Source organism: Fusarium flagelliforme (genome assembly GCF_020744385.1).
Source record: "Fusarium flagelliforme strain FIESC 12 MPI-CAGE-AA-0113 chromosome Unknown B0J16scaffold_1, whole genome shotgun sequence".
Taxonomy (NCBI): Eukaryota; Fungi; Ascomycota; class Sordariomycetes; order Hypocreales; family Nectriaceae; genus Fusarium; species Fusarium flagelliforme.
Genome location: NW_025763503.1, coordinates 2146516 through 2169957, shown reverse-complemented (window position 1 = coordinate 2169957; position 23442 = coordinate 2146516). Strand labels below are relative to the sequence as shown.

Below are 23442 nucleotides of genomic sequence, written 5' to 3'. Positions count from 1 at the left end.
ATAGAGCATCAGCAACCCATCATCACGGTCCAAAAAGGGCGTCAACGTTTCGTACCTCGTCCGCTCTGGCACCAGCGCCTTGAGTTGACGACTCGTCCGAAGGTCGCCTGGCTGGGCTATCTGCCTGCTCGTTCTTCTGTCCTTCGGGGACCCCTTTCTGTGCCAGTCCGGCGTTGGATGCCGCAAGAAGTCCTCCCTGCGTTGGACTTGTGCCGGAGGGCGTGTCGGCGGGATGCGCTCGGAGTGAATTGGTTTCACTGGCCAAAGCACTGTTCTTCAACAAAGCGGTGCCTCCGATTTGAAACGGCAGGGCCTTTTTGGAGTTGGTACTACTACGCCTACTCTCAAGACTCTTGGACAAAGTCTTGTTAATACCTTCAATGCTAGTAACGCTTTCCCGGCTCTTACCCTTTCCACCCGCAGTATGAGTATGAATGTTGGCTGTTGCCTCCACGGTATTAGCCGCGACAGTTGACTTGCCCATTCCAGGGGTTGAGGGCGCGCCAGGTTTGTCCTCCAAAGCATCGATCAGATACCAACGTAAACCATCTGAAAGCTGGAATGGATTGTCATTCTCCTCTTCGTTGATCGACTCCGTCTCGCTGCTCTGTTGGAGGCTCTTGGAAAGGTCGACGACTCGTTCTTGAATTCGTGAAATACGCGCAACAAGCCATTCTCGATGGCGTAAACGGTGGGCATCCTGTTCGCGAAGGAAATAATGCGGGAAACCGACGTTGAAAGCAGCCCATGCGCCGGCTTGCTGGTTGCGAGTCGGGAGGAACAAGGCCAGATCTCCTTCCTTGAAATGCTTGAAAGCAATCTTCTCATGCGAGTCCTTCTGCAAGATATGTGCCTTCTCCCTATAAGACCGGGCTTCCTTCTGCCATTTGCGAGCCATGTGTTCCACTTCCTTGATTCGGCGGTAAACAGTTTCTGAGAATAGTTCAACGTCGAATTTGCCCAGGTTGTTCATGAATGCTTCGTATTTCTCGTCCTCGGCCTGTGCATCCGAGTTGTTAAGCCAGTAGAGCAGCTCTAGATCAGCACTATCACCCAATACACGGCTAAGGGTTCCGGACTTTCGGACAGACGAGCTGGGATCGGAAGAGTCGTTGGGGTTTTGAGCATTTCTCTCCGAGCGTGGGATCTTGGTAACGGTCATCTCTCCGTCCTTTCTGGTGACAGCAAATCCCACTCGCTCTAGTAATCGACACATGCGGTCGTTCTGAGAGTAAAGACGCTGTGTGAGATCCTTCGTTTTCTCGTCTCGATGCTCATAGTGGCTGGTCATGTGTGTTATCTTGCCTTGGAGTGATTCGACCTTCTCCTGGAACATTCGGAGCTCTTCCTCTAGACTGCCGACTTGAGATTGCTTGGAAGCTACCTCTTCGGTCAAAGTCATAACCTTCTTCTCCTCGTCCTCTAATCTTGTCTGCAGAGCTTGGGGGCCAGTTTCGCCATCGCTGAGCTTAGCGCACAATTCTGTGAGCTGCTCTCTACCGTTGGCGAGCTCTTGTTCGAGGGCGGAAACCTTGGCTTGCTCCCCAGCCAAGTTTTCGCGGAGATGAATTGTGGCCATTTCATCTTCGGAGATCTTAGTATCCTTCCTGGAAAGCTGTTCTCGAAGCTCTGAAATGGTTGAGGTAAAGTGTTCGACCTGGGTTTTTAGCAAATCAATATCTGCTTCTGAGCTTCGAGATTTCTCAATCAAAGTCCCGGCTTGCGTAAGCAGTAAGTCTGACATGTCTACAAAATTGTCTGGAATTGAAGCGTCCGGAGAAAGCTCAGTGAAGAGCTTCGTCAAAGCTTGCCAATGGTCGTCCAGAGCCTCCTCGGCAATACCCAACTTTTTCGATATACTCTGAGCCTCTTCCTGTGCAGACTGCACTTGTTGCTCGAGGGCATCTTGTTGCTCCCTTTGAATTCTGGTTTCTTTGCGTAGGAAATCAATTTGGCCCTGTGCTTTAAGTGCGTCGTCTTGTCGCTGCTTGTTAACTTGTTCCAGCTCGGTTTCCAACTCTTCTACCCTTACAACCAATCCCGCCTTTTCGTGCTGTCTTGATTCGTCGAACTGCTCGATTTCGTCTTCAGTATCTTCCAAACGAGCTCTGAGTGTTTTGATCTCAATCTCTAGATTTTTGCGCTCTTCGACAAACTCGCGCTCAAGGGCCTCCATGTTTTCGAGAAGATCTTGTTTGGTAGTGTTAATTTCCGTCATCTGACCTTTCAAATCTTCATGCTGGGCCTTCAAGTCTTCGTGCTGACCTTTGACGTTCTCATGATCATTCGACTGTGTCGTGAGTTCTTGCTGTAGTTGGGTAGATCGCTGTTTCTCCTCTCGTAGCTCGTTTTCAAGCTGAGTGATACGTCGCATCAAAGGGTCGATACCCTCGGAAGATCGTCTGCGATCGTCAAATCGACTCGATCTAACAGATGACCCGGAATTCCCCCTCTCGCGTTGCTGGGTGCCTTGAGGTTGAAAGAGATTTCCAGGACGGTTAGCCTGACTCTGTCGATGAAGTAAGTCTTCCAAACGACGAACTCGGCTTTCGGCTGTCTTGAGTTTATTCTCCAATTTGCCCTTATCATCTTGTAGAGATTGCAGCAGATCGTCATCCCCTCGGATCATAAGTCCACTCCTGCCGAGCGCAGCCTCATGTATGCTCCCGTTTTTGAAAGCCTTTAGTCGTTTGGATTGCTGCTTTGTTGGGTTATCAAGCTCCTGTACAAGCTTTACTATATCGTCCAAGATACTCTGGTCAACGGGCTGCTCTTGCAGTATTTGGATGAAATCCGTCAAGTCTTCTTTGGTTAGGGCTGGCCAAGGTGTGTCTTCTCCGAGCAGGTTGACTTCTAAACCTATGACATTCGTGTCTAAATCTGGGCCGTACATGCTGCCAATCATCTTCTGCCACTTGCGCCGCCGCTTGGATTCCTCGTCCTGGAACAAAGCCATTTCGTTTGCGAGAGTAGAAGAGTCCGTCTTGACTTTATCAACCCATTGACGGCGTCGGACTGCTTCTGCGACAAAAGCTGCATACATATAGGGAAGTTGGTGAATGAGACGGAGGTAATCGAACGTCGTCATGTCGTCCTCAGATTGGTTCAATACGTTGATCTGGCCTTTGACGTTGCTGTGTAGGGACGTTATATCTGTAACGTAGCGCATGAACTTGGCTGACTCAGAGGCAATGGAGTTGCGCGCATCCGTTCCGTAACGTAGCAACTCTTCCATCTCTTTCACTCGCTTCTTTAATGTCGGTACCAGATGCTCGGTATGCACTGAAGCCGTCTTAGACGCTTGTGCCACATCTCGTTGCGTGTTACCGTATGCTAGTGCTGCTCGATAGTCGGAATCCATTTGTTTCACTACTGCTTCAATGTCCTCAAGGAGCTGCGCCGAGTCTGTGCTATGGCTGAGGGCGGAACGGCTCATTAGTTTCTCGAAATCAGCGATTAGCGACTCCAAACTCTGATACATCTGGGCCGCCGTGTTGCTGAGCTGATTCGCCTTATCACTGAATCTTCGATGGGCAGTTGGCGCCAGTTTTCCCGCCTTCTTTGCTGTGTCAAGTTCGATGAGATCCTCTAGTGTCGGCTTCGGCTTCTTGACGTCCCGTCTAGTCATGAATTTGACCATGGAAGGCGATACTAGTGTGTTCTTGGCGAGATCTAGATACTGTTCCCATTTTTCGACGAGGTTCCCATGCTCTTCCAGTGCGGGTGTTACCCATTTCTTGAGGTCGTTGTACTTGGGCTCGATTTGTTTGATGCTGATTTCGAGGTTCGCAACAGCAGCGTCAAGACACTTGATAATAACATCTACTTCGCTGTATCGTGCCAACGTGGTCGAGTTCATCTGCCCGCAGTCTTCCACAAGATGCATTGCCCAGTTTCGGCGCTCCTTGTATAGTTCTTGCCATGACACTATTGACTGCACATCGTCGATCGTATTCGGCGCATTTGGAATGGTGTACCGCTTCGGCGACGGCACTGGACTGATGAGGTTTGCATTGCCTGGAGAGCTTAGTCGTATATCGTAGACAAAGATTTCTTTCTAAGATACAATTAGCGACGTTGTGTGCCGGGATGGATAACAAACCTCTGTATGTAAGTTCGTCAACTTTACGGTTCGCCCATGAGGGGTCAAGGCGACAATATGTTGTGGTGGGATGGAGGTTTTCTTGGAAACCCAAGTTTTGAGATCATCGAGGCTGCACCCGAGTTAGCTATCATGGCATCAACGTGGTGCTGGTAAGGCTTACATGGAGAACTGTGCGGTATCGACTTCCAGCCGCAGGCCCGTATGGGCTATCAACACCTGGAGAGCCATCTCGAGACATCTCCTGTGGAAAACAATGCCGCGATTTGCGACCTACAAGAGAAGGGTGACTTCAGTACATGTATGATTATGACAACCAAGACTAAGATGTCGAAATGATGTTGAATGACCGGTCTATAGTTATCTCTTCGCGTGACGAAGGGTCCACAGATTACTGTTTGGACATGAGAGCCTGGTGTTAGCGTGACTGGTGCCTTGTGACAGACACTTTTTCATTCATTGAGCGCCACACAATCGACGCCACAATCGACGCCACAAGCATACCTAGGTACCGTCACGAAAGTCACAACGCGTCTGAAGGTCAAGGCAGCTCAAAAGAGAAGTCTAGCAAACAGAATTATTTGACACTCAACTCCATATCACAATGGAGGACATAGGCGATGCTCCCATGATGAATGGCTACGACGAAATGTCTCATTTGCCTATATCAGAAGATGAAGAGAAGATTCTCGCACTCTATGACCGATTACAAGAACTTCGACTGGAAATTGCCGTTATAAATGCTCAACAATCTCAACAGTCAGGTTTGTTTCCCTTCGTGGCAATTTTGCTACATGTTTGTTGACTGTCATAAGATAACGCTACGTCGTTTACCGAGGAAGAAACACAAAAGGCACAATCAGAACTACTGGAGACAAGAGCACAATATATTCTCAGAAACGACGTGACTGAAGCCGTTGTGACAGCCAATCCTATACTCAAAGCTGTTCACAGCAACGCAGAAACAGCTCCCATCGAGCGGTATGTTCTTCATTCCGGTGGAGTAATCCTTAACTCACATACTCACCAGTGTGCTTCTGCCATACATCGAACGCAGAGATGATGCATCCATATCAGTCGCGACGCAAGCCTCTCAGACGAACACGGTATGGAAGGCGTTGACAACCGCTCAGAGTGACACGCTGCGGAAATCTCGGCACAACGTCACTTTGGCAGCTGAGCTGTTTGAGTTAGCAGACCAAGCAAAGCTCAAGAAGAGAGTCAATCCCAGCAATTCAAAGATGATGGAGGAGCAGGAGAGGTTGGAGGCTGATATCAAGGCGAGCAAGCAGAGATGGCGGGTCATGAAAGGTGTGGCTGGAGGTATAATTGTTGGTAGTGGCGTCGACTGGGTTCAAGACGATGAGCTGCGGGATGCTGTACTCGATCCTGAGACTGAAGAATGATACCGCCTGGCAACTGGATCTTGTTCCAAAGCACTGGACTTACCAACTACTCGTGTCTTCCCATGAGACGACCAGTTCCTTGTTGACGATCCAACCACACGGCACGAAGGTCAAATCCCGTCCCGTCCCGTCGGGAGGGATACGTACCCTCATTGACCAGGACGGCGCTTGCAAGATCTCCCGTCGTGGAGACACTGGGTGCTTTGGTGAAAAGAAAACAAGGAAGACTCCCAATGCTCGTCAGTCAGGTCTTGCAACTAGCGATGCGCCATCGCGGCTGTCCCTGGAACAGCATGCAGGTGCCGGGTCTCCAGCTTCACTCTTAACTTTCATCCTCGTCACAGCTCCAACAATTCGCCAGCAACCGAAGCTCATGATCTCATGCCTCAAGAGCATCCCGATAGGGTTTAGTAGACGTATGGAGCTATGACCATCAGTCGGCATATCCACGTGATATCTCTTGGCAACTTGGGATGGAAAAGAAGAGGTGATATTCGTAGAGAATGGAGCATACCTAATCAGCTGCAGAGATCATTTTCATGCCTTCCCTGAATGTGCCTTATTCGGGATCAGATCGACACGTTTTAAAAAAGGGCAGGTTCTTTTGACTATTGCTTATGGTCTCGTATTGGGCAGTGACCTGGAAACCATAAACCTTGCATCGAATGAGAATATTCCGTAAGAGCAAACATAAAATAACTCTACCCTTCTCCCAAATGAAAGGGCGATTTGTTGCATCTTTAAAGAAGCAATTATTCGAAAGAACAAAGGTATGGTACGGCTACTTTAATCGAACATGGATTGAGGTACCTTATTCAAGGCAAATGTGAGTCCCACGATTTGCGTCAGAAAAAGCACAGAAACACCCAAATGAGATTAGTAAATCAAAAAGCATCAAGCAAAATGAGAATCGGGTGGCAGGAAAATGAGAAGAATGAGCAAGAAGAGCGAGTGGAGAGGAACAGAGAGAATTGGCTTGGGCGGGGGACTGCTCAGCTCCCTGTTCTGAGCTTTGGCGTGAGCCCAGCGTTGGCTCGGCGTCGAGGTACAGCACAGTATCAGGTGCCAGGAGGACTACATGACCACCCAAAGACAGGTGTGTCGCGTACCCGCTGCAAGTCTCTACTGGTACCTTTCTCAAGAGCCACTTACGGCTTGTCTTTGCACCTTGTTTTGGTCCGGCGCGACCAGACATACTCGGCAAAGCCGCCTTCGCCGGGCGCTTTTGCTTGCCTGCCCTGTCTGGTCTCTCTGCTGCTGCTAGGCGCTGTTAACCATGTCCCCGTAACCCGTTTACACCAACTTGGCTTCCACGCGCGACTCGTGGTACCCGCCATGTCCGCAAATGGAGTATGCGTCACTAGGTACCTTTCTCTCGCGTCATTGCAACTTTCGCTTGCTTTGCCCTGTCATATTTCTGCTTGGTACGGTTTGAGCAGAGGCATTCGGATTGTTAATAATGTATGGTATCAGCACCGATCACTAATGATGCACCTATGATCAATGATACCAATCTTTTGCCCAGCTAATGACAGTTGAGGAAGCATCATGGTAGGACACGGGTGTGCACAGCACCAGTCTTGCCTCTGTTGAAGCTAGGACCTCAGCGTGCCCTTGCACGCTCTCTGAGTGAGCAGCATGATGGGAGGCGACGGTAACTTTGCCCGGGCCTAGACTCAAACGATCAATCTATACACTAAAAGGCGGACAGTACAGTACAGTATTACCTCGTAGTCAGATCTCAACTGGTGCATACCAGACATGTGCTAGATTGCTACAGTAGTAGAGAAATTGAGAGGCGGGATAGGAAGGAGAGCATCGGAATATTGTCTCCTTACGTTCGAAGCAGGAGGGCAACAAAGAGAGGGACAAAGGGATGAATGCGAGGGGTTAAGCATCAGCAAGTACCTGTACATGCAATTTTTCGTATGACAGTACTTGATGATCACGCACGGTTGAAGTACTGCACTCCGCCGCACATTATTACTCCAGTTAACAATAAAAAGTGGTCTAGAACTGATAGAAGACCTGACGTTGATCAAGAAGCCCCCAGTGACCAAAAGTAAAATGAATAGACTGAAAAGCCGTTGGGAAAAGCATTCAGAGCAAGAGGGTCGCCTGGCAACCATACTGAGCGAGCGGGTTTGCTGTTCCAATGTCATTCTCAGCCGTCGGAGTAGCGCAAGTGATACCATTGTCTCAAGGTTGTGCCGAACTGAGTGTGATGTGCACTTAAATGGTGCATCAGTATGCGCGAAGCGGTCGTCTCATCGGAGTTTGTATGGCAGGGGTGGGGGATAGTGAAGTAAAACACCGCCCGAGATTGTCTTAGGCACAGGCAGGATAGTTAGCGCTGGGGTTTCGAAGGACAATCACTCCCCAGGCCGGACAACGAACGAGTTATGAACATAATTAATTAGAGACGAACCCGGAAACGGGTCATTGCATTCGGTTGCCTGGTCGCTGGTGCTCTCACTCAGTCAATGCCTGTGGAGCAATGACCGGATCCATGGGGTTTCCTACTATAATTTGTACTCGTCGTTGAAACTTGTGATGTTGGATATGGATGCTAGACCAGGCAAACTTTGAACTGGGCAGACGTACTTTAGCATAGCACGATGGTTAGCTTCCAGCTGAGCTACAGTGTATCTTATAGAGATCCGAGAGCTCCGATTTCTCTAGTAATTGTAGTTTTGCAAACATATAAGTTCGTTCGTCGAATTGTGGCAAGTTTGTAGCAAATGGGGAAGTGCTAGTTACCAGTTCAGCGAATCATCTCTCACGAAAGCTCGAGATTACATGAACGAAACCCAACACCCACAAGCACCAGGTGAGAAGCAAAGAAACAGAGCCACTGTACATACACAGCATATCAGTTGAAAAACCAGTATGCGTCATATAGGTAGTCCTTCTAGAAGACTCTTCTGATGAATTGTTATGCTTGGTCGCTATTCACATTCAGTAGGTACCTACCAACATAGAAGCGTTGGTGTTGTACGGAGTTGACAACGAATGGTGTGGCACAAGTAACATAGTTAGGAAAGAGACATAATGGTGCGAGCAAGAGAAAGAGCAGAAGCAGGAGCAGGGAGGAGGGTGTCAGTAGCGGAGTGCAATGGTGAGCGCGACTTCAAGTCCGAGATTGATTGATGAAGCATAGCGGCCTCAGGGAGGTGGAGGTGGAGGTGGATGGGCATGGACATGGACAGGAGGGGACTAGGTATGTACAGTAGAAAGAGGAGACGATGTGAAGCCAAAAAGAAACGTCAAATTTGAACTCGGCACCAGACAGATACAGTATAGAGAAGGGCAGGGAAGAACCAAAGGTCAGAAAGTTACGGTATCACTCAGTAACGCGAATTGAGCCAGTTGACTGGGCAGGAACGACGGATGACGGGACAAGTAGCGCAGCACAGCACGGCGCAGAATGGAAAGAGAGAGTCAGAGCAGCGCAGAGTAGGAGTGATCAGAGTAAGAGGAACCGTAATCAAAGGCAGAGGGGCTTGCGACTGCCTCCTAGAGAGACAAGTATACTGTGCGAATTATGACGACTGAGATGCGGTACAAGACCTTTGTACTGTACCTCGGCGCGGCGGGCTGCGTACGGCTTGTACCCGTACAGTACCATACAACAATAGCAACAGGACCACTCGCTTACAAGCTGGTGAGTGGTCAGAGGCAGGTGCTCCTGAGGAGCTTGGATGACGGGGCTTGGACGGAGTCCTGGTCGTCTCCCCTAGTAGCAGGCCCAGAGGCAGAAAATGGCCCAAGGCAGGTGCGGTACAGGTACGGATACACCTCAGACTCAAGTCTGCTGCGACAGTACTAGTGCAAAGCTCCAAGCACCGCACCGCACCCGCACCGCACAGTAATGCGTACCGCACCCAATTTTCTTCGAGGGTAAAGGAAAAAGGGAAGGGAAGGGGGGCACCAAGAGCAAGCTCACCCAGCCCAGCCTACCAGCCCAGCCCAGCCCATTGCATAACAGTCTAAGTGTGGTAGCTGGGCAGGCCGCGTTCCCTCCCCACGCACAATCACTCCCCCATAGTAAAAAGGCTGCCTTGGCCCTCCCCATACATTCTCTCTCACTCTCTTTTCTCCCATACAATTCTCCCACCCAAAATCGTCTCTACACTCAACACGCTTCGACACGTCTTCGTGGTGAGTACCGTCCCATCCTATACTTTACGAACCACGCACCGCAACATTTTATTCTTTTGAAGTTCAAGCTCTGCGCCTGCTCTTGCGTCAAATTGTTTTTCTTATTGATCTGTATTTAATTATCGATCACGATAAAACTTTGTCGCAAGTTCAAGCTGCATCGTGTTTCTAGCCCATCATCATCACCCATCGCTGGTTGCGCAACAGCTTAACACTTTGACTAACAGAAGCGCATTGCAGACTACATCAACACCACAAATCTATTTCCCCCAGATCTATCCCTCAGGTACGCGCAAACCCTCCAAGCACCTTTTCCCTCTTAATTTACGCGCATTTCGACGCGTTGGAAGGTGCAATCGCTTTTGCGCCTCGCCACTGCACTCTTTCACACTGCTCCCAATCCAGCTCCAAGCTAGCTTGAGCTACCCCTCCATCGTCACCAGCATCGCATTTCACCCTGCAATCTCGCTTTCCAAAGCCTTTGACGCTTTTGCAATTACACGCTCTATCAGTATTCAGTTGCTTACACTCATCCACAGAACACATTCAAGATGCCTAAGGCTGCTGCCGGTAAGCGTGGTACCAAGGTGACCAAGCGCGCCAAGAAGGGTAAGTCCTGAACCATCTTCCACTCGGCCTGCACGTCGCTGACCGCAACAGACCCCAACGCCCCCAAGCGTGGTCTTTCCGCCTACATGTTCTTCGCCAACGAGCAGCGTGAGAACGTCCGTGAGGAGAACCCTGGTATCTCTTTCGGCCAGGTCGGTAAGCTCCTCGGTGAGCGATGGAAGGCTCTCAACGAGAAGCAGCGTGCCCCTTATGAGGCCAAGGCTGCTGCCGACAAGAAGCGATACGAGGACGAGAAGCAGGCTTACAACGTAAGTTTACATGGAGAATTGTTTGAGCATCCGGATACTAACAGCATGTCAAGGCCGACCAGGAGGAGGAAGAGTCTTCTTAGGATGGAGCTTCCGATGTCAAACCCAAGCGTCGCTCGCAGAAGATGAACACTGAATCGGATTAAACCCAGCACGCCAGTGTCGTGCTGCAGATTCCGGTTACGAAGTCTTCTTTGTATTTCGGTCTGGGCGGTGTTGTATTATGGCACAGGAAGAGTGCCTTGTTTTTTATTAGGGATTATCAAAGGGTCAAGGTCGTTCAACATGTTTATTATGATCTAGATGATGATCAATTGAGCTTCTAGCTTCTATTTCGAGTGTCCTTGACTATGAGAGCCAGATTCTGAACTCTGGGATCATGGGACGAGGAGATGAATGCTTGTACAACTATGGAGCTCTAGTCCAAATAATGAAGTATATCATACGAATTTGAAGAAGAGATCGCGTGTCCTTGTTGACTTGCCCGATTCTACCTCGACCAACGGGCAAGCTCTTGTGACCATGCTGCCCGTTAGACAAGAACTCAGCCATAAGCATGGCTAAGATGAATCGACGTAATTGCTCCCAGCAAATCAGCCCACCCAATCAATCCCCCTCAATCCCAAGTATCCAGCAATTTCACAACAGGACAATTGTCGTAGCTCTCCTGGCTATACAGGATTTAGGAGCTGTAGTCAGATCGATGAATTAACATTTATTATTATATCTGTCATCTGCATCTTCTATCAAGGTCGCGGATTCGCAGCTCTGATTCACCAGGGTCCAGTTGGAAGCTCAAGCTTTCAATGACGAAAGTTTGGGTAAGGCTGCTGTGGCGCATGTTCTCGCTAGTTGAGTGGCGGTGTGGCTACCAAAGAAGTGATGGAGCCCAAGGGGTTGATTGATAAGGAACCAGAACTCGTGTTAATAATTGTTGACCACCTCTCATGATCGTACTATTCTCTCTTTCTCTCGGGAAGGAAAAAGAAAATTGCACAATTAGTTTAGTGTATCAATGAGTTAAACTCCTATCAATCTGGAATAGACAAGATGTAGTATCTCTTGTCGTTCTTGCATCCATGCCGAGACCAGGCTTGGTTGATAATCATCAGGTAGGGAAGGAGGGGAGGCCAGCCCAATATGAATGTCTCCCATTGCTTTACTCTCAACCATCTCTGCAGATCACCGTGCTTTTCTATCAGTCATAGGTACCAATTCTTTGTTGATCAATATTGCACAAAGTCAGAAGAGCAAGTCGCAATGCTCACGCTTACAAGAAAACCAGAGGACAATGATCCCGTTTGAGGGTTTCATACTTACACGCGTACGAACAGCTCGCGAATAAGAGTATGTACAACATCGTGCAAATTACTCTGTATTCGGGGCATCAATAACGTCCTGTCCTATCTTAGCTGGCTGAGCCTCATCACCAGGATCCCCCACGGCTGTTGAAGTGGAGTACAAATAACATTGGGCGAGCACGAGGCCATGCTCAGTATGGATGCTGACTTGGGCCAGACCAAGACGAGGACGGACATGCGATACCCCAGCACGAACGTTGTTTCGAGGCTGCTTCTTCACCTTCTCGATCCCCAGTATCATCAGCTTTTCTCCACACAAAGTCCACATCCCGCGGATGCATGTCAAGGGTCGCCGTCGTAGCAACACGTCGCATCTCGACTGCTACTGGACAGAATAGCACATCTGCTCTCCTCTGGGAATGGTCATCTTGACTGGTGCGAGTGCCCACCCATTCCTATCCTAATTCAGTTCAATTGCTTCCCCCCAATCTCCTCATGCATTGGCCTGGCGTCATGTCGAAGCACGCTTGCTATCGTGGCATCGCCTGAGAAGTTGGCTCAGGCTGGAGCGCAAATCTCGAGTTGACGGGCACACACCCAATGCCTCACTCGCTAAGACAATCATCTCCTCTCGTTGGTGCAATTGTCTCGATGAAACCCAAGTTGACAGTGTCGATGCCGCAGACTTATGTAGAATGCGAGCGGCATCTGACCATGAGGTGGTTCAAGACCCCGGACTTGAGGCCTTGCCTTAGCTGAAGCGACGACAGGATGAGTGCCTCGGACATTACGTGCATCGACCTGATGGGCTCACTCATGGTCCAGAGTGAGAACCGTGCACCAACCACGTCAGGGAAGGTCGTGTGTATGGCTGGACTGGTGCGGGTGCACCTCTGGATGGTGTTGAACAATTGCCCGGATCGGATCACACGTTGTTGACGGCCTGCATACCCGTCGTCCCCTCTTCTTCCATTATTAACCAGGGATCTCTTCTCGAGTCTTGAATCTATTCTTGGTTTCTCATCCGGTTCGCGATATCACAATTGACCATCACCGTCAGTTATCTACACTTCTCTTCATACCATTAATTCGTAAACTACCCCACTATCTATCACTCCGATTCCTTCACCGTATACGTTGCCTCGATCGATCACTTGTACTGACACGACTATCATCAATGTGCTGCAAGGGAAAAGGCAGAAATTAAAGCATAGCAAGACCAATCGTGGTCCATCTCGTTATGTGATGAGATAGGGACGCCCACCCTTGTACACCTTCAACCTGTCATGATGGAGATGGTTCTGGGCGATCAACTGGAGCTTCATCTGCTCCAGGGTTGCTGCTTGGAGGCAGAAAGGGCGGACCTTGTTGCATCTCAACTACTTGGACTTCACAATGTCTTACCCGATGGCAATCATACTCATCTCATGATGATCATTGATGAAATCAGAGCCTCGGGCCAATTACTTCGTGAACTACCCGAGTACTGCAAGGTCCATTTCTCGCGTGTTCCCATCGTACTCGACTATCTCGAAATCCTCCTTCCTTGTCTGTCGAGATCGCTGCGGGATATCACCACGTTTTATGAAGATAGGACTCTTACTAGAGAGAACCGTTGGCGAAAGATGTATCATTCCATGACCAACGAAGCAGGGGGTCTCTCGCTACCGCAACGATTTATTCTTTACAATCGTTTCTTGACTCTGTTACGAGAGTTACTAACAAGGTTGGCCCATAATGTTCCAACGCTGCTTGTAGAAGTTGCAACTTACCATTATTCAGATCAATGAGCTTCGATTTCAATACAATGGAAAGCACCCGGGTTCAGTTGATGGAACTCAGGGAAGCTCGGAACATTCGTGAGAACACCAGCTCCAGCCTCCATGCAGAGCTAACGAACAACAGCCCCTCCTCCTACCCGTCTAAACTCCACCGCTCAACTCGACTCGGTGTTGGACGAAGACTCGAGCACTATGGCAGTAGGTCAAGCCAACACTGTTCAGGAACAACTTCTCACGAAATAAACAGGATATACACTGGTCTGAGAAGATTTTCTCTCTGCCTCTACCATCTCGAACTGAACTCAAACATCAACAGCCGTAAGCTTTTTTTGCACAGCATCCAACTGTCCATACATTCTCATCTGTTTATAGGTCTAAAGCATGGGGGCCGCTTGTCCCTTGGAGCCATATCCAGATGCCCAGTGATGCAAGAATCCTGTTCATGCGGTAAGCTCAAAATGTACATGATAGGTGCTGGCTTAGGTTGACAGAAATAGCTCCTTTAACGAACGCCAAATAACTCTGGTAGCGTATGAAAGTGCACGGGACAAATGTCCTTATTTTCTCTTGCGAACTTTCCACATGGGTAATCCCTGGTTCTCCCTGCTCGGAGCGCATGAGCTTTGTGTCAAACGCAACGGAAGTTGTCTTCAGTTCTGGCGATGGAGTGCGAGCGAGCAATGCACCAAGAGGTGGGCCAACCTTTGTTTCTTGACATGGGAAGGTAAGGCTAAAGAGCACATATGCTGTATCATGTAGCTAATGTGTTTAGAAATGGTTTTGGTATACTGTTGCTTTCTATCATTCAAGATTCGTGACAGTCTCACCATTCAACTTGCAAATGAAGACCTCAGTCTTTGGGGTGAACGCAAGTTATTCCAAGCGTAAGCACCAGACCCGATGCTTTCTCTACTTATACTGATCTCATTAGACGAATTACGGACGACGGTTTTATGCATTCACTTATCGTCTATGAGGACTTTGTCACCAAAGGTCTCAGACTACATGCTGCAGTTTGGGAAGGAGACCTACGACAGTGTCCTGTCTGGACAGCTTTCAGTAAGTCAGAACTAAGTTGTCTGTAGCCGCTCCCAATGGATGACTGACAAGTGTCAACAGTTACACATCAATCGGCTTCGCCAAGATGGATTAAGAGAGTGAGCAAAACCAGAGTTCGCCTTGCCGACATTCACCTCTATGTCTTTTGTCAGGAATATCGACAGCAAAACCAACGTATTAACCGTTCCGGAGCATTCGAAATTCGTTTTGTTAGCGAAGAAGGTGAGTTGTCAATTCTGTTATGAACTGTGCAGAGACTTACACATACACAGCGGCCAAACGTTTTAAAGACCTGTTCGCCCCTTCGTTTACGGACGATAGCACAACGACAGACACAACGACCTGAGATGGAACGGTAGTCTCTCTTCTCTACCCGGACTAAAACTAACGTGACCCCGCGTCCATGTGAATTCGACGCCTCCCCTATTGCAATTTCTATAGCCCTTTGTATTTGGTTCATGCTTTTCCAGCGACGGCGTCCCATGAGAGAAATAACGGTTTGACGATTCATGAATAACGATTTTCAATTTATTGTAATAATTTTCAAGTCACGGGAAACAGATTGTACGATATCTAGCACAACACGTATGCTATCATGGTCAGTTAGTTGGCTTGTCTCGACTTTCAACACAACGATATTAAGAATGTTTTATGCATGTCATGGCACTAACTCATGTTACTGTGCCCCTGCCTCTCAGAACACATCACCTGTTTTCTAGTTGGTTGGTTGGTAGTTTTAAGAACGCTCAATTTGACAATATTGTTGTACGCAGTAACAACCTCGGAATTATCTTATGCTTGAATCCATCTCTTCTGTTTTCGGCCTAAACACCCATCACATAACTCGTTTAGGTCTTGACGTCAGGCTCGTCACGGCCGACATGCTCCTTGAACTTGAGAAGCTCGGTTGCAAACTTGACCTCCTCCTTCAGGAAGTCTTGAGCATCGAGCTCATACTTGGAGGGGTCGCTGGTGTGCTGCTCAATGTAAAGGCGGATGGTAGCTCCAGAGGAGCCAGTACCGGAGAGTCGGACAACAATTCGGCTACCGGAGGAGAAGCCAGCGTACAGACCCTGCTTGGAGGCAACAGAGCCGTCGAGATCGGTGTATGAGAAGTTACCGGCCTTGGTAACCTTGCGGCCTGGAATGAGTTAGCTCATGTTATTGGTAAATAGTAAGAAAGATACGCACCCTGGATAGTGCTGCCCACGAAGTCAGAGTCGGCAACGAGCTTCTCTAGCTCACCAACAACCTTGTTGGCGCCCTCTGAGTCGACATCCTCGTAGTCGTAACGAGTGAAGAAAGTACGTCCGTACTTGGTCCAGAACTCCTTCTGGATCTCCTTGATTGAGGGGGTGACCTCAGGGTTCTGAACACCAACACCAGCAATAATGTTAAGCCAGGCAATAACGGCCCATAGACCGTCCTTCTCGCGGATGTGGTCGCTTCCAGTACCGAAACTCTCCTCACCACAGATAGAGAGCTTCTTGGCATCGAAGAGAGCACAGAAGAACTTCCAGCCAGTGGGCACCTCATAGCAGTCGAGACCCTGAGCCTTGGCAACAAGGTCGACGGCACCGCTTGTGGGCATAGATCGAGCGAGGCCATTGACACCATTCTTCTTGAAGTATGGGATGAGGTGGGCGTGGTGAGCGATGATGGCGAGGGAGTCACCAGGGGAGACGAAAGCGTTGGCGCCGTAGATCATGTTTCGGTCACCATCACCGTCAGAAGCGGCACCGAAGGGGATGTTGTTCTTGTCGACAACCTCGACCAGAGAGTGAGCGTAGGTAAGGTTGGGATCGGGGTGGCCACCGTTGAAGTCGGGGCTAGGCACACAGTTCTGTGTGGAGTTACTCAGGCCAAGCTCCTGCTCGAAGATAGCCTTTCCGTAAGGGCCAGTGACACCGTGGAGACCGTCGAAGAGGACCTTGAAGTCGGGGTGGGTAGAGAAGAACTTCTTGATCAGGTCGAAGTCGAAGATATCCTTGAGCATAGTAACGTAGTCGGCAGTGCTGTCGATAACTTCAACCTCGAGGTCGCCGTAGGTCTTAGTACCAACATTGGAGATGTCAACATCAGGAATGTCGGTGATCTTGTATGAAGTGAGAGTCTTGGAGAACTCGTAAATCTTGTTGGTAACGGACTCGGGGGCAGGGCCACCGTTGGCAAGGTTGTACTTGATACCGAAGTCGTTCTTGGGGCCTGTTGCCGGTCAGATATGTCGATGTTACGGGTATAAGCCCGGGCATATGTAATACTCACCACCAGGGTTGTGGCTGGCAGTCAGGAGAATACCTCCGGTAGCCTTGCGAAGACGGATGACATGGCTGGCAGCGGGAGTAGAGAGGATACCGTTCTGGCCGATGACAAGCTTCTTGACGCCGTATGCAGCACCAATCTTGGCAATGAGCTGGATAACCTCAGGGTTCCAGTAGCGACCGTCGCCACCGATGACGAGATTTGAGCCTATCAACAAGTCAGATCATGGCTCGTGTTTGTGCTGATAGTGAGTAACTGCATACCCTCGACACCCTCAGGGATGGACAGCAGAATGCTGGTGATGAAGGCCTCGCTGTAGTGAGGCTGCTGGAAAACGGTGACCTTCTTTCGAAGACCGGAGCTGTGTATATAGGTCAGTAAAGCTTCCAATGGATTGAGCAGGCTGAAGCTTTGAAGTAGAGATGAAGGACGGATAAGCAATTCGTCGGCAGCCACCGGGGCAGTGGGGGAGCACAACAGGAGGATCGTCAGGGTGGAAAGACATACGTTCCGGGCTTCTGGTCCTGGAAGGGCTTGAACTCAACGGTTTGAACGCCCATGATTGTTTTATATGATAGGGGAGAAGGAATAGGATTGGGTATAATAAATTTGGGAGATTTGTTGGGAAAGAAAGGAGGAGGGAAGTTAAGAAGAGAAGCGAGATAGCGGTAGAGGGTGTCGAGACTGAGACAAAAAGAGGGGAGCTTGACGGAGCTCCCTAGTGGGGTAAACGAGATGATATCACTAGAGCTAATGGAGGGGCAGCACAATTGATACTGTGTTCGAGACCTCTTCTAATGTGTAGAGGACAGTGTTTACAGTGTGTAGATGCTTCACTAAGATACAACATTCTAACGTAAATATGATAGTAGAGCTCATGATGGAAGCTGATGGATATTACTATACTGCCATGGAAACAATAACCAACACTGATACATGAACTAGTCCAGATCAACGGCCACTAACTGCTAAAATATTCGCGGAAAGCTTGACATGAAAGATTCAAGCTTAGCTTCCCTCGTCACTTCATACTGAAAGAGCTAGAGCTTAGGTACCTTACTGTAGCTCAATCATGACAGTTGGATCATCGCCTCATTGATATGAGGCAGATTTAGCAGTTTATAACCCACCTCTCTCAGAATAGAATAATCATTGAATTTATTACTTTCCCTTATTGGGCTTGTTCTTAACAGGCACAACATCAAATGTCGGTCTAAAAATGACCTCCCGGTAATATCTCGCCTCCTCAATGCTCTCCAGGATATCATCCCTCGCCTTGTGCAGACCTTTCTTGTTGGGAACCTTATTCACAATCCTCTTGGCCGACCAGCGTCTCGCAGCCTCTTTGATGGAGCTCACGTCCAGAATTCGATGGTGCAGGTGTCTCATCACACGCTTGTAGGGCTCCCGTCGCAGGAACGCCCTGTCGCAGTGCACACTATTGCCCGCAAGGAGGCCACGCTTGCGCTCGGGAATGAAGCGCGTGATGTACTCGTAGAGAGCGTCGGCTGCTTGCTCTGGAGTGGTCGTCGACTCAAGAACAGCAGCAGTGAGGCCGGATTCTGCGTGTGTCTTTGTGCACCACTCGTCCATCTGGTCAAGGCGAGATTGGGGGAAGTGGATGATGGCGTGGAAGCCTTCTTCATCGAGAATCTCAAGGTTTCCCGTCGTGATGATACAATAGATCTCGATGATTTCATCATTGTCCTGGTCAAGACCAGTCATCTGTGAAAGAAGGATGTGAGCTCAAGCCATTCTACAACGTAACACGACATTACCAACCTCACAGTCGATCCATACAAGAGGATCATCGCTAGCACTCTTGGGCTGGTTATCAGCCTGAGCTTCAACTGCTGTCGACATTGTTGCAGAAATTTGGATGGTTGCAATGTAACGTTTAGTCTACGTCGCGAGCTGTTGAGCTTGGCTGGCTTTTCTCATGAGGCGAGGCATCAGAGAAAGCATATCTTCACTAAGTTAGCTCTAGTAGTGATTAGTGGGGTTAAAGATCGGGACCAGCCAACTGCAGTCCAGTTAGTGAACGCAGTGAATCGATGCGCTGGAACGTCGTATGTATTAATGCGTTGTACCTCATTGGCCACTATCTCAACGTCTGCAACACGACATACAAAACAATTGCCCAGAAGCCAACTTTTCAGCCTCAACTGCATGCTACGTTATACGACATCATATTCGTTTCAGATCATCTATTAACGAGCTGTATATTCTCTATACCCATCTGCCAATCATTTTCTCAAGTAGTGTCTCTGAACCAGTGAGGACGACATTGGACCTTCTACTCCTCAGTCTGAACCCCTCAACAGAGACATTCGACTTGTCTCTCTTGATTCCTATAAAACACTTGATACTCTCATATTACTCAGTCACACCATACGATATTGTATCGACCATAATTTATCATGTCTACATTACTGAATAACCTCATGTCGAAACTCACGACAGACCAAAATGAAGCCGCAAACACAAACTCACAGCCCCAACCCCCTCCTAAGCCAGAAATGTCCGAGTCACCACCTCGCTTCCTCATAATCGGTGCAGGCTCTCGGGGACAAAACTATGCTGAAGCCATCGACAGCGTATCCAATGGCGTAGTTGCTGCTGTTGCCGAACCCCTCAAGTTTAAGCGTGAGTCTATTGGCCGTGCTCACATCTGGGGCGATGGTTCCCCTAAAGAAGGCCAATCGTTCCATGACTGGAAAGACTTCTTCGCATATGAACAAGACCGTCGAAGCAGAGTAGCTGCGGGAGATGAGAATGTTCCAGAAGGTGTCGATGGTGTCTTTGTTTGTGTTCTCGATGAGATGCATCGTGAGGTTATCGTCGGGCTCGCACCACTTGGCTTACACATCATGTGCGAGAAGCCTCTCGCCTGCTCTCTTCAGGACTGTATCGACATGTACAAAGCCATGCGTCCCTCGCAATCCTCAAAGATATTCTCAATCGGTCACGTATTACGCTACAGTCCACATAATATCATGCTGCGGAAACTCCTCGTTGAGGACCGGGTCATCGGCGATATATCTAGTGTGGTTCACACTGAGCCAGTGGGTTACTGGCATTTCTCTCATTCGTACGTCAGAGGAAATTGGCGTAACGAGAACACTACTGCTCCATCGCTACTGACAAAGAGTTGCCATGACATCGACCTATTACTCTGGCTGCTCTGTTCTCCTAAGAAAGCGGGACAAGGAGAACCACATATTCCCGAAACGGTGTCTTCATCTGGAGGCCTTCACTTGTTCAAGAAGAGCAGAAAGCCCAAAGCCGCAGGAGCAGCAACAAACTGCACCAAGTGCCCCCTTGGAGATGAGGGCTGCAAATTCTCAGCAAAGAATATTTACCTCGGCCCTAAGCTCAAAGGCTTGCAGTCTGGCAACACGAGATGGCCTGTCAGCATCGTCGTCCACGACATCGAAGACTACCCCTCTCAAGAAACAAGAGAGCAGCTGGTCATGAAGGCCCTCGAAGAGGACTATGACGAGTCCACTCCCAACTCCGAGGTCCAGTCCCGTAACTGGTTCGGCCGTTGCGTTTTTGAAGCAGACAATAATGTTTGCGATGACCAGTTTGTCACAATCACTTGGCCTGAATCCACTCAACCTGCAAAGACAGCGACACTGCACATGGTCGCCCAAACAACCAAGATCTGCGAGCGCTACTCCAACTTTTACGGCGAACATGGCGGGGTCTACGCCGACTCACGACGCATCGTTGTTGATGACTTCAACACTGGCGAGACCAAGACTTATTATCCTCGTGTTGAAGATCTTGGACATGGTGGAGGAGACTTGGGGCTTACACGCCAGTTTGTCATGGCATGTGACCGCGTCAAGAATCATGGCTGGGAAGCTCCCCGTGCGCAAGATGAGTTCATTGGATGCACTCTTGATGAGGTCCTGCGAAGCCACGCCATGGTCTTTGCAGCCGAGGAAGCCAGACTCGGCCGAAAGGTCCTCGATTGGGAAGAATGGTGGGACAAGGCTCTAGGAAAGCAACTGGAGCTCAACGGACATGCATAAGCGTTGCCTCGATCATGATGATTATGAATTTCGTGAGTGAGATGTACGGAAAGGTTCCTAAGGATAAGTAATATATCAACATCGCAAATTGTCGGTTTAGCAGGTATCATTGAAACATTATCGTATCTTGAAATTCATCGATGAAATAACCCAATTAGGTCTGTCATGTAAAAGGTATGTAAAAGCTCACGCAATTGATGAATTCTCTTGCCCTCATAATTCCGCCTGTATGTCCAAGTAGCCCTGTGTCGTTGAGATGTCCCGCTCACCCAAAAATTGTAACTCCTTTTACTCCCACCATTTCAACCAAGAGGTTCCTAGCTGAGCTCTGCACGATTACCCTCATTTCCAATAGGATGCACGGCAGGCAACTCCTGAGCTTGTGGGGATTCGTGGCCTTCCTTGTTGGGTCCCGGACTGGGTGTGAACTGGCCTGGGGGAGGTGAGGCGGTAGAAGGAACTCCATAACCACCAGCGCCATACGGAGCAGGATATTGACTTTGCTGCCCGAACCCTTGCTGAGCGTATCCCTGAGGTTGAGGAGAGTAGCCACCGTAGCCAGGCTGCTGATATCCTTGAGGCTGGCCGTAGGGAGTAGCCAATGAAGGGTCGTATGGCTGTTGGTAGCCCTGGAAGTTGGAAGGCACTCCTGAAGGATAGGTGGCATTTGAAGGCGAAGAGGGAACAAATCCTGGGCTCTGAGGGTTCTGGGCCATCTGGGGGGGGTTTTGTGGGTTGTTGCCAGTACCAGCAGCAGCGGCAGTGGCAGCATTTGACTTCTTGCGACGGCGAAAGAGCAAGAAACCAGCGATACCGACCAGAGCCAAAGCAGCAACACCTCCAACAACGCCACCAGCGATAGCGCCAACATTGGTGCCGCCTTCGTCTTTCTTCTCGGATTCCGTAGCTGACGCAGCAGTTTGGGTTACTGTGGTGGGGGAGTCGTTCGTGGCCGAAGAAGCATCTTCCGTTGTCGACGTATCACTCTGAGAAGTTTTCGGATCGCCAGTAGCTAAAGGATCGGAAAACAGAAGCGCAGAGCTGCCCCTGGTGGAATCGCAGGCGAGAATTGTGTAGGGGTCGCCAGATGTAGTACCAACCCAAGTGTGGCAGAACTTGGAGGTTTGATCACTGCTTAAACATCAGAAACCAATGGGGTTTTAGCAGGAAACGGACAGTCTAAACTTACCAGCAGAGAGTGTGGAAATCCTCAAGGAAAGCGCAAACAGAAGAAGATGCGGTATAATCGACACAAGTTGTCTTCACTGACTTGCAAGCCCGTCCGGTTTCACAGCATCCAATCCAGCCATTAGAATAACTGCAAGTAGCGACACTAGAAATACAAGTAAAAGAATCTGTTCAAATCGCGTCAGTAAGCCAATACTTTTCAACCAGGTTTACAAGTTTCATCGATTGATGGCTGTAACCATATTCTCTTGAGGATTCACTGGAATGGAGTTTGAACTCACTTCCTGCTTTACCAAAACCACAGGTCATAGGCGCTAGATCTCTCCTGCCTAAGGCAAACTTCAAGTCCATGGCACCGGCAAGCTGGGGAGCGTCGGTTGGCACAGGTGACCATCCGAGGGCGATATTAGCTTGGTTTCCTGCTTCCGGGCCGTAGATGCCCGTCTGGCGAGGAGGTTCCCATGATATCTCTTGGTTTGACTTGAGCCAACCGGCAGCAGCTGGTGAGCTGAGAGCCCCAAGGGCGAGTAGAGCAGTGGAGCGGTGCATCGTGGTTCGGAGCCGTGTAAGTGCTTCGAATCACAACTCGAAGATATTTGTTCCAATTTCGTTTCCAGATTTTGTTATTTCCCTCTTCCTTTCGGCAGTGGCGAATTTGGTTGTCCCAAGAGCGAATTGAAGGTTCGGTATACGAGTGTCCGGTAGTATGAGTGGGTTTGTACCCTTCGGTGTAAGTGAAGCTATTCAGACTGGGTTCAACGCGGAAGCCAGGAACAGCTCAGGAGCACGGAGAAGATGAACTTTTGAGGGAAAAGCAGCAAAAGTAGGGGTCTATGGGGTTTTTGTCTCTCTTGCCTCTGTCTATCGCCTGGCGTTTTTGGGCCCGAGGAGGCTGCCGGGCCATCTCGACTACTTGCTGTACGCTGCAAGTACACCCAGGTGGCATCCGATACTCCAGGGACCCCAGACGACGCTAAACGAGATCAATGGCCACAAGGGAACTTTCTTAGTGCTCCAAACACTTAGCCCCTGGTCTCTTTAGAGTTGGTGGCGCCGTTCATAGACGATCATTGGTGCAAGGGAACTCTAGTGCCTCGAGCTGAACATACCCCTGTTCGATTTGGGAGTCTGGACGAGGAATGGTCTGCTGGCTAACATTCAGTCTTTAGACTCAGCCCCCAGAGAAAGAACTCTAGGTTTATGGTTAAGAAGAAGCACTTTCTCTTCAGAGTGATCCCTAGCTACTACTAATGAACCATCAAGA

At 49.3% G+C, this 23442-nt stretch overlaps 9 protein-coding genes across 9 annotated transcripts; 5 read left to right on the top strand and 4 right to left on the bottom strand.

Annotated features, from left to right (window-relative positions):
* Positions 1–22: 22 nt before the first annotated feature.
* On the bottom strand, positions 23–4333 carry B0J16DRAFT_257909 (autophagy-related protein 11-domain-containing protein; the record flags this gene model as incomplete). The annotated part of the gene is made up of 3 exons (XM_046123160.1): positions 23–4057; positions 4103–4214; positions 4266–4333. The coding sequence occupies 3 exons, from the start codon at positions 4331–4333 to the stop codon at positions 23–25; spliced, it is 4215 nt and encodes a 1404-aa protein (XP_045988687.1).
* Positions 4334–4598: 265 nt separating this feature from the next.
* Positions 4599–5999, top strand: B0J16DRAFT_11939 (centromere protein H (CENP-H)-domain-containing protein). Its single transcript, XM_046121591.1, has 3 exons — positions 4599–4866; positions 4918–5083; positions 5133–5999. Exons 1-3 carry the CDS (start codon positions 4707–4709, stop codon positions 5506–5508), a joined length of 702 nt encoding a protein of 233 aa, XP_045988686.1. The 5' UTR covers positions 4599–4706; the 3' UTR covers positions 5509–5999.
* On the top strand, positions 6000–7198 carry B0J16DRAFT_11934 (uncharacterized protein). Its single transcript, XM_046121590.1, has one exon. The coding sequence runs from the start codon at positions 6379–6381 to the stop codon at positions 7006–7008; it is 630 nt and encodes a 209-aa protein (XP_045988685.1). The 5' UTR covers positions 6000–6378; the 3' UTR covers positions 7009–7198.
* Positions 7199–10220: 3022 nt separating this feature from the next.
* On the top strand, positions 10221–10630 carry B0J16DRAFT_313376 (HMG box-containing protein; the record flags this gene model as incomplete). The annotated part of the gene is made up of 3 exons (XM_046125123.1): positions 10221–10278; positions 10330–10547; positions 10601–10630. The coding sequence occupies 3 exons, from the start codon at positions 10221–10223 to the stop codon at positions 10628–10630; spliced, it is 306 nt and encodes a 101-aa protein (XP_045988684.1).
* Positions 10631–13137: 2507 nt separating this feature from the next.
* Positions 13138–15034, top strand: B0J16DRAFT_377502 (uncharacterized protein; the record flags this gene model as incomplete). The annotated part of the gene is made up of 10 exons (XM_046130847.1): positions 13138–13574; positions 13631–13707; positions 13754–13827; positions 13877–13947; positions 14002–14076; positions 14127–14353; positions 14402–14513; positions 14561–14688; positions 14749–14910; positions 14961–15034. 10 exons carry the CDS (start codon positions 13138–13140, stop codon positions 15032–15034), a joined length of 1437 nt encoding a protein of 478 aa, XP_045988683.1.
* A 333-nt stretch (positions 15035–15367) lies between these two features.
* B0J16DRAFT_11807 (uncharacterized protein) lies at positions 15368–17589 on the bottom strand. The gene is made up of 5 exons (XM_046121571.1): positions 17458–17589; positions 17214–17311; positions 16954–17157; positions 15880–16893; positions 15368–15829 (listed from the first exon to the last, which is right to left on the bottom strand). The coding sequence occupies exons 1-5, from the start codon at positions 17508–17510 to the stop codon at positions 15537–15539; spliced, it is 1662 nt and encodes a 553-aa protein (XP_045988682.1). The 5' UTR covers positions 17511–17589; the 3' UTR covers positions 15368–15536.
* Positions 17590–17824: 235 nt separating this feature from the next.
* Positions 17825–18931, bottom strand: B0J16DRAFT_366297 (ribonuclease H-like domain-containing protein). The gene is made up of 2 exons (XM_046130080.1): positions 18733–18931; positions 17825–18675 (listed from the first exon to the last, which is right to left on the bottom strand). Exons 1-2 carry the CDS (start codon positions 18811–18813, stop codon positions 18112–18114), a joined length of 645 nt encoding a protein of 214 aa, XP_045988681.1. The 5' UTR covers positions 18814–18931; the 3' UTR covers positions 17825–18111.
* Positions 18932–19267: 336 nt separating this feature from the next.
* Positions 19268–21148, top strand: B0J16DRAFT_11678 (uncharacterized protein). The gene has a single exon (XM_046121548.1). The coding sequence runs from the start codon at positions 19371–19373 to the stop codon at positions 20988–20990; it is 1620 nt and encodes a 539-aa protein (XP_045988680.1). The 5' UTR covers positions 19268–19370; the 3' UTR covers positions 20991–21148.
* Positions 21149–22830, bottom strand: B0J16DRAFT_11688 (uncharacterized protein). The gene is made up of 3 exons (XM_046121549.1): positions 22460–22830; positions 22180–22345; positions 21149–22121 (listed from the first exon to the last, which is right to left on the bottom strand). Exons 1-3 carry the CDS (start codon positions 22725–22727, stop codon positions 21308–21310), a joined length of 1248 nt encoding a protein of 415 aa, XP_045988679.1. The 5' UTR covers positions 22728–22830; the 3' UTR covers positions 21149–21307.
* Positions 22831–23442: the final 612 nt, after the last annotated feature.

Coding starts and splice junctions, on each gene's coding strand:
- B0J16DRAFT_11688 (XM_046121549.1), bottom strand. CDS start 22,727: ATGCACCGCTCCACTGCTCTACTCGCCCTTGGGGCTCTCAGCTCACCA. Junction 22,346..22,459: donor TGGTTTTGGTAAAGCAGGAA/GTGAGTTCAAAC, acceptor CGATTTGAACAG/ATTCTTTTACTTGTATTTCT. Junction 22,122..22,179: donor GATTTCCACACTCTCTGCTG/GTAAGTTTAGAC, acceptor ATGTTTAAGCAG/TGATCAAACCTCCAAGTTCT.
- B0J16DRAFT_11678 (XM_046121548.1), top strand. CDS start 19,371: ATGTCTACATTACTGAATAACCTCATGTCGAAACTCACGACAGACCAA.
- B0J16DRAFT_366297 (XM_046130080.1), bottom strand. CDS start 18,813: ATGTCGACAGCAGTTGAAGCTCAGGCTGATAACCAGCCCAAGAGTGCT. Junction 18,676..18,732: donor TTGTATGGATCGACTGTGAG/GTTGGTAATGTC, acceptor CTTCTTTCACAG/ATGACTGGTCTTGACCAGGA.
- B0J16DRAFT_11934 (XM_046121590.1), top strand. CDS start 6,379: ATGAGATTAGTAAATCAAAAAGCATCAAGCAAAATGAGAATCGGGTGG.
- B0J16DRAFT_11807 (XM_046121571.1), bottom strand. CDS start 17,510: ATGGGCGTTCAAACCGTTGAGTTCAAGCCCTTCCAGGACCAGAAGCCC. Junction 17,312..17,457: donor CAGGACCAGAAGCCCGGAAC/GTATGTCTTTCC, acceptor CTATATACACAG/CTCCGGTCTTCGAAAGAAGG. Junction 15,830..15,879: donor CGTGGGCAGCACTATCCAGG/GTGCGTATCTTT, acceptor AACTCATTCCAG/GCCGCAAGGTTACCAAGGCC.
- B0J16DRAFT_11939 (XM_046121591.1), top strand. CDS start 4,707: ATGGAGGACATAGGCGATGCTCCCATGATGAATGGCTACGACGAAATG. Junction 4,867..4,917: donor TCAACAATCTCAACAGTCAG/GTTTGTTTCCCT, acceptor GACTGTCATAAG/ATAACGCTACGTCGTTTACC. Junction 5,084..5,132: donor GAAACAGCTCCCATCGAGCG/GTATGTTCTTCA, acceptor CATACTCACCAG/TGTGCTTCTGCCATACATCG.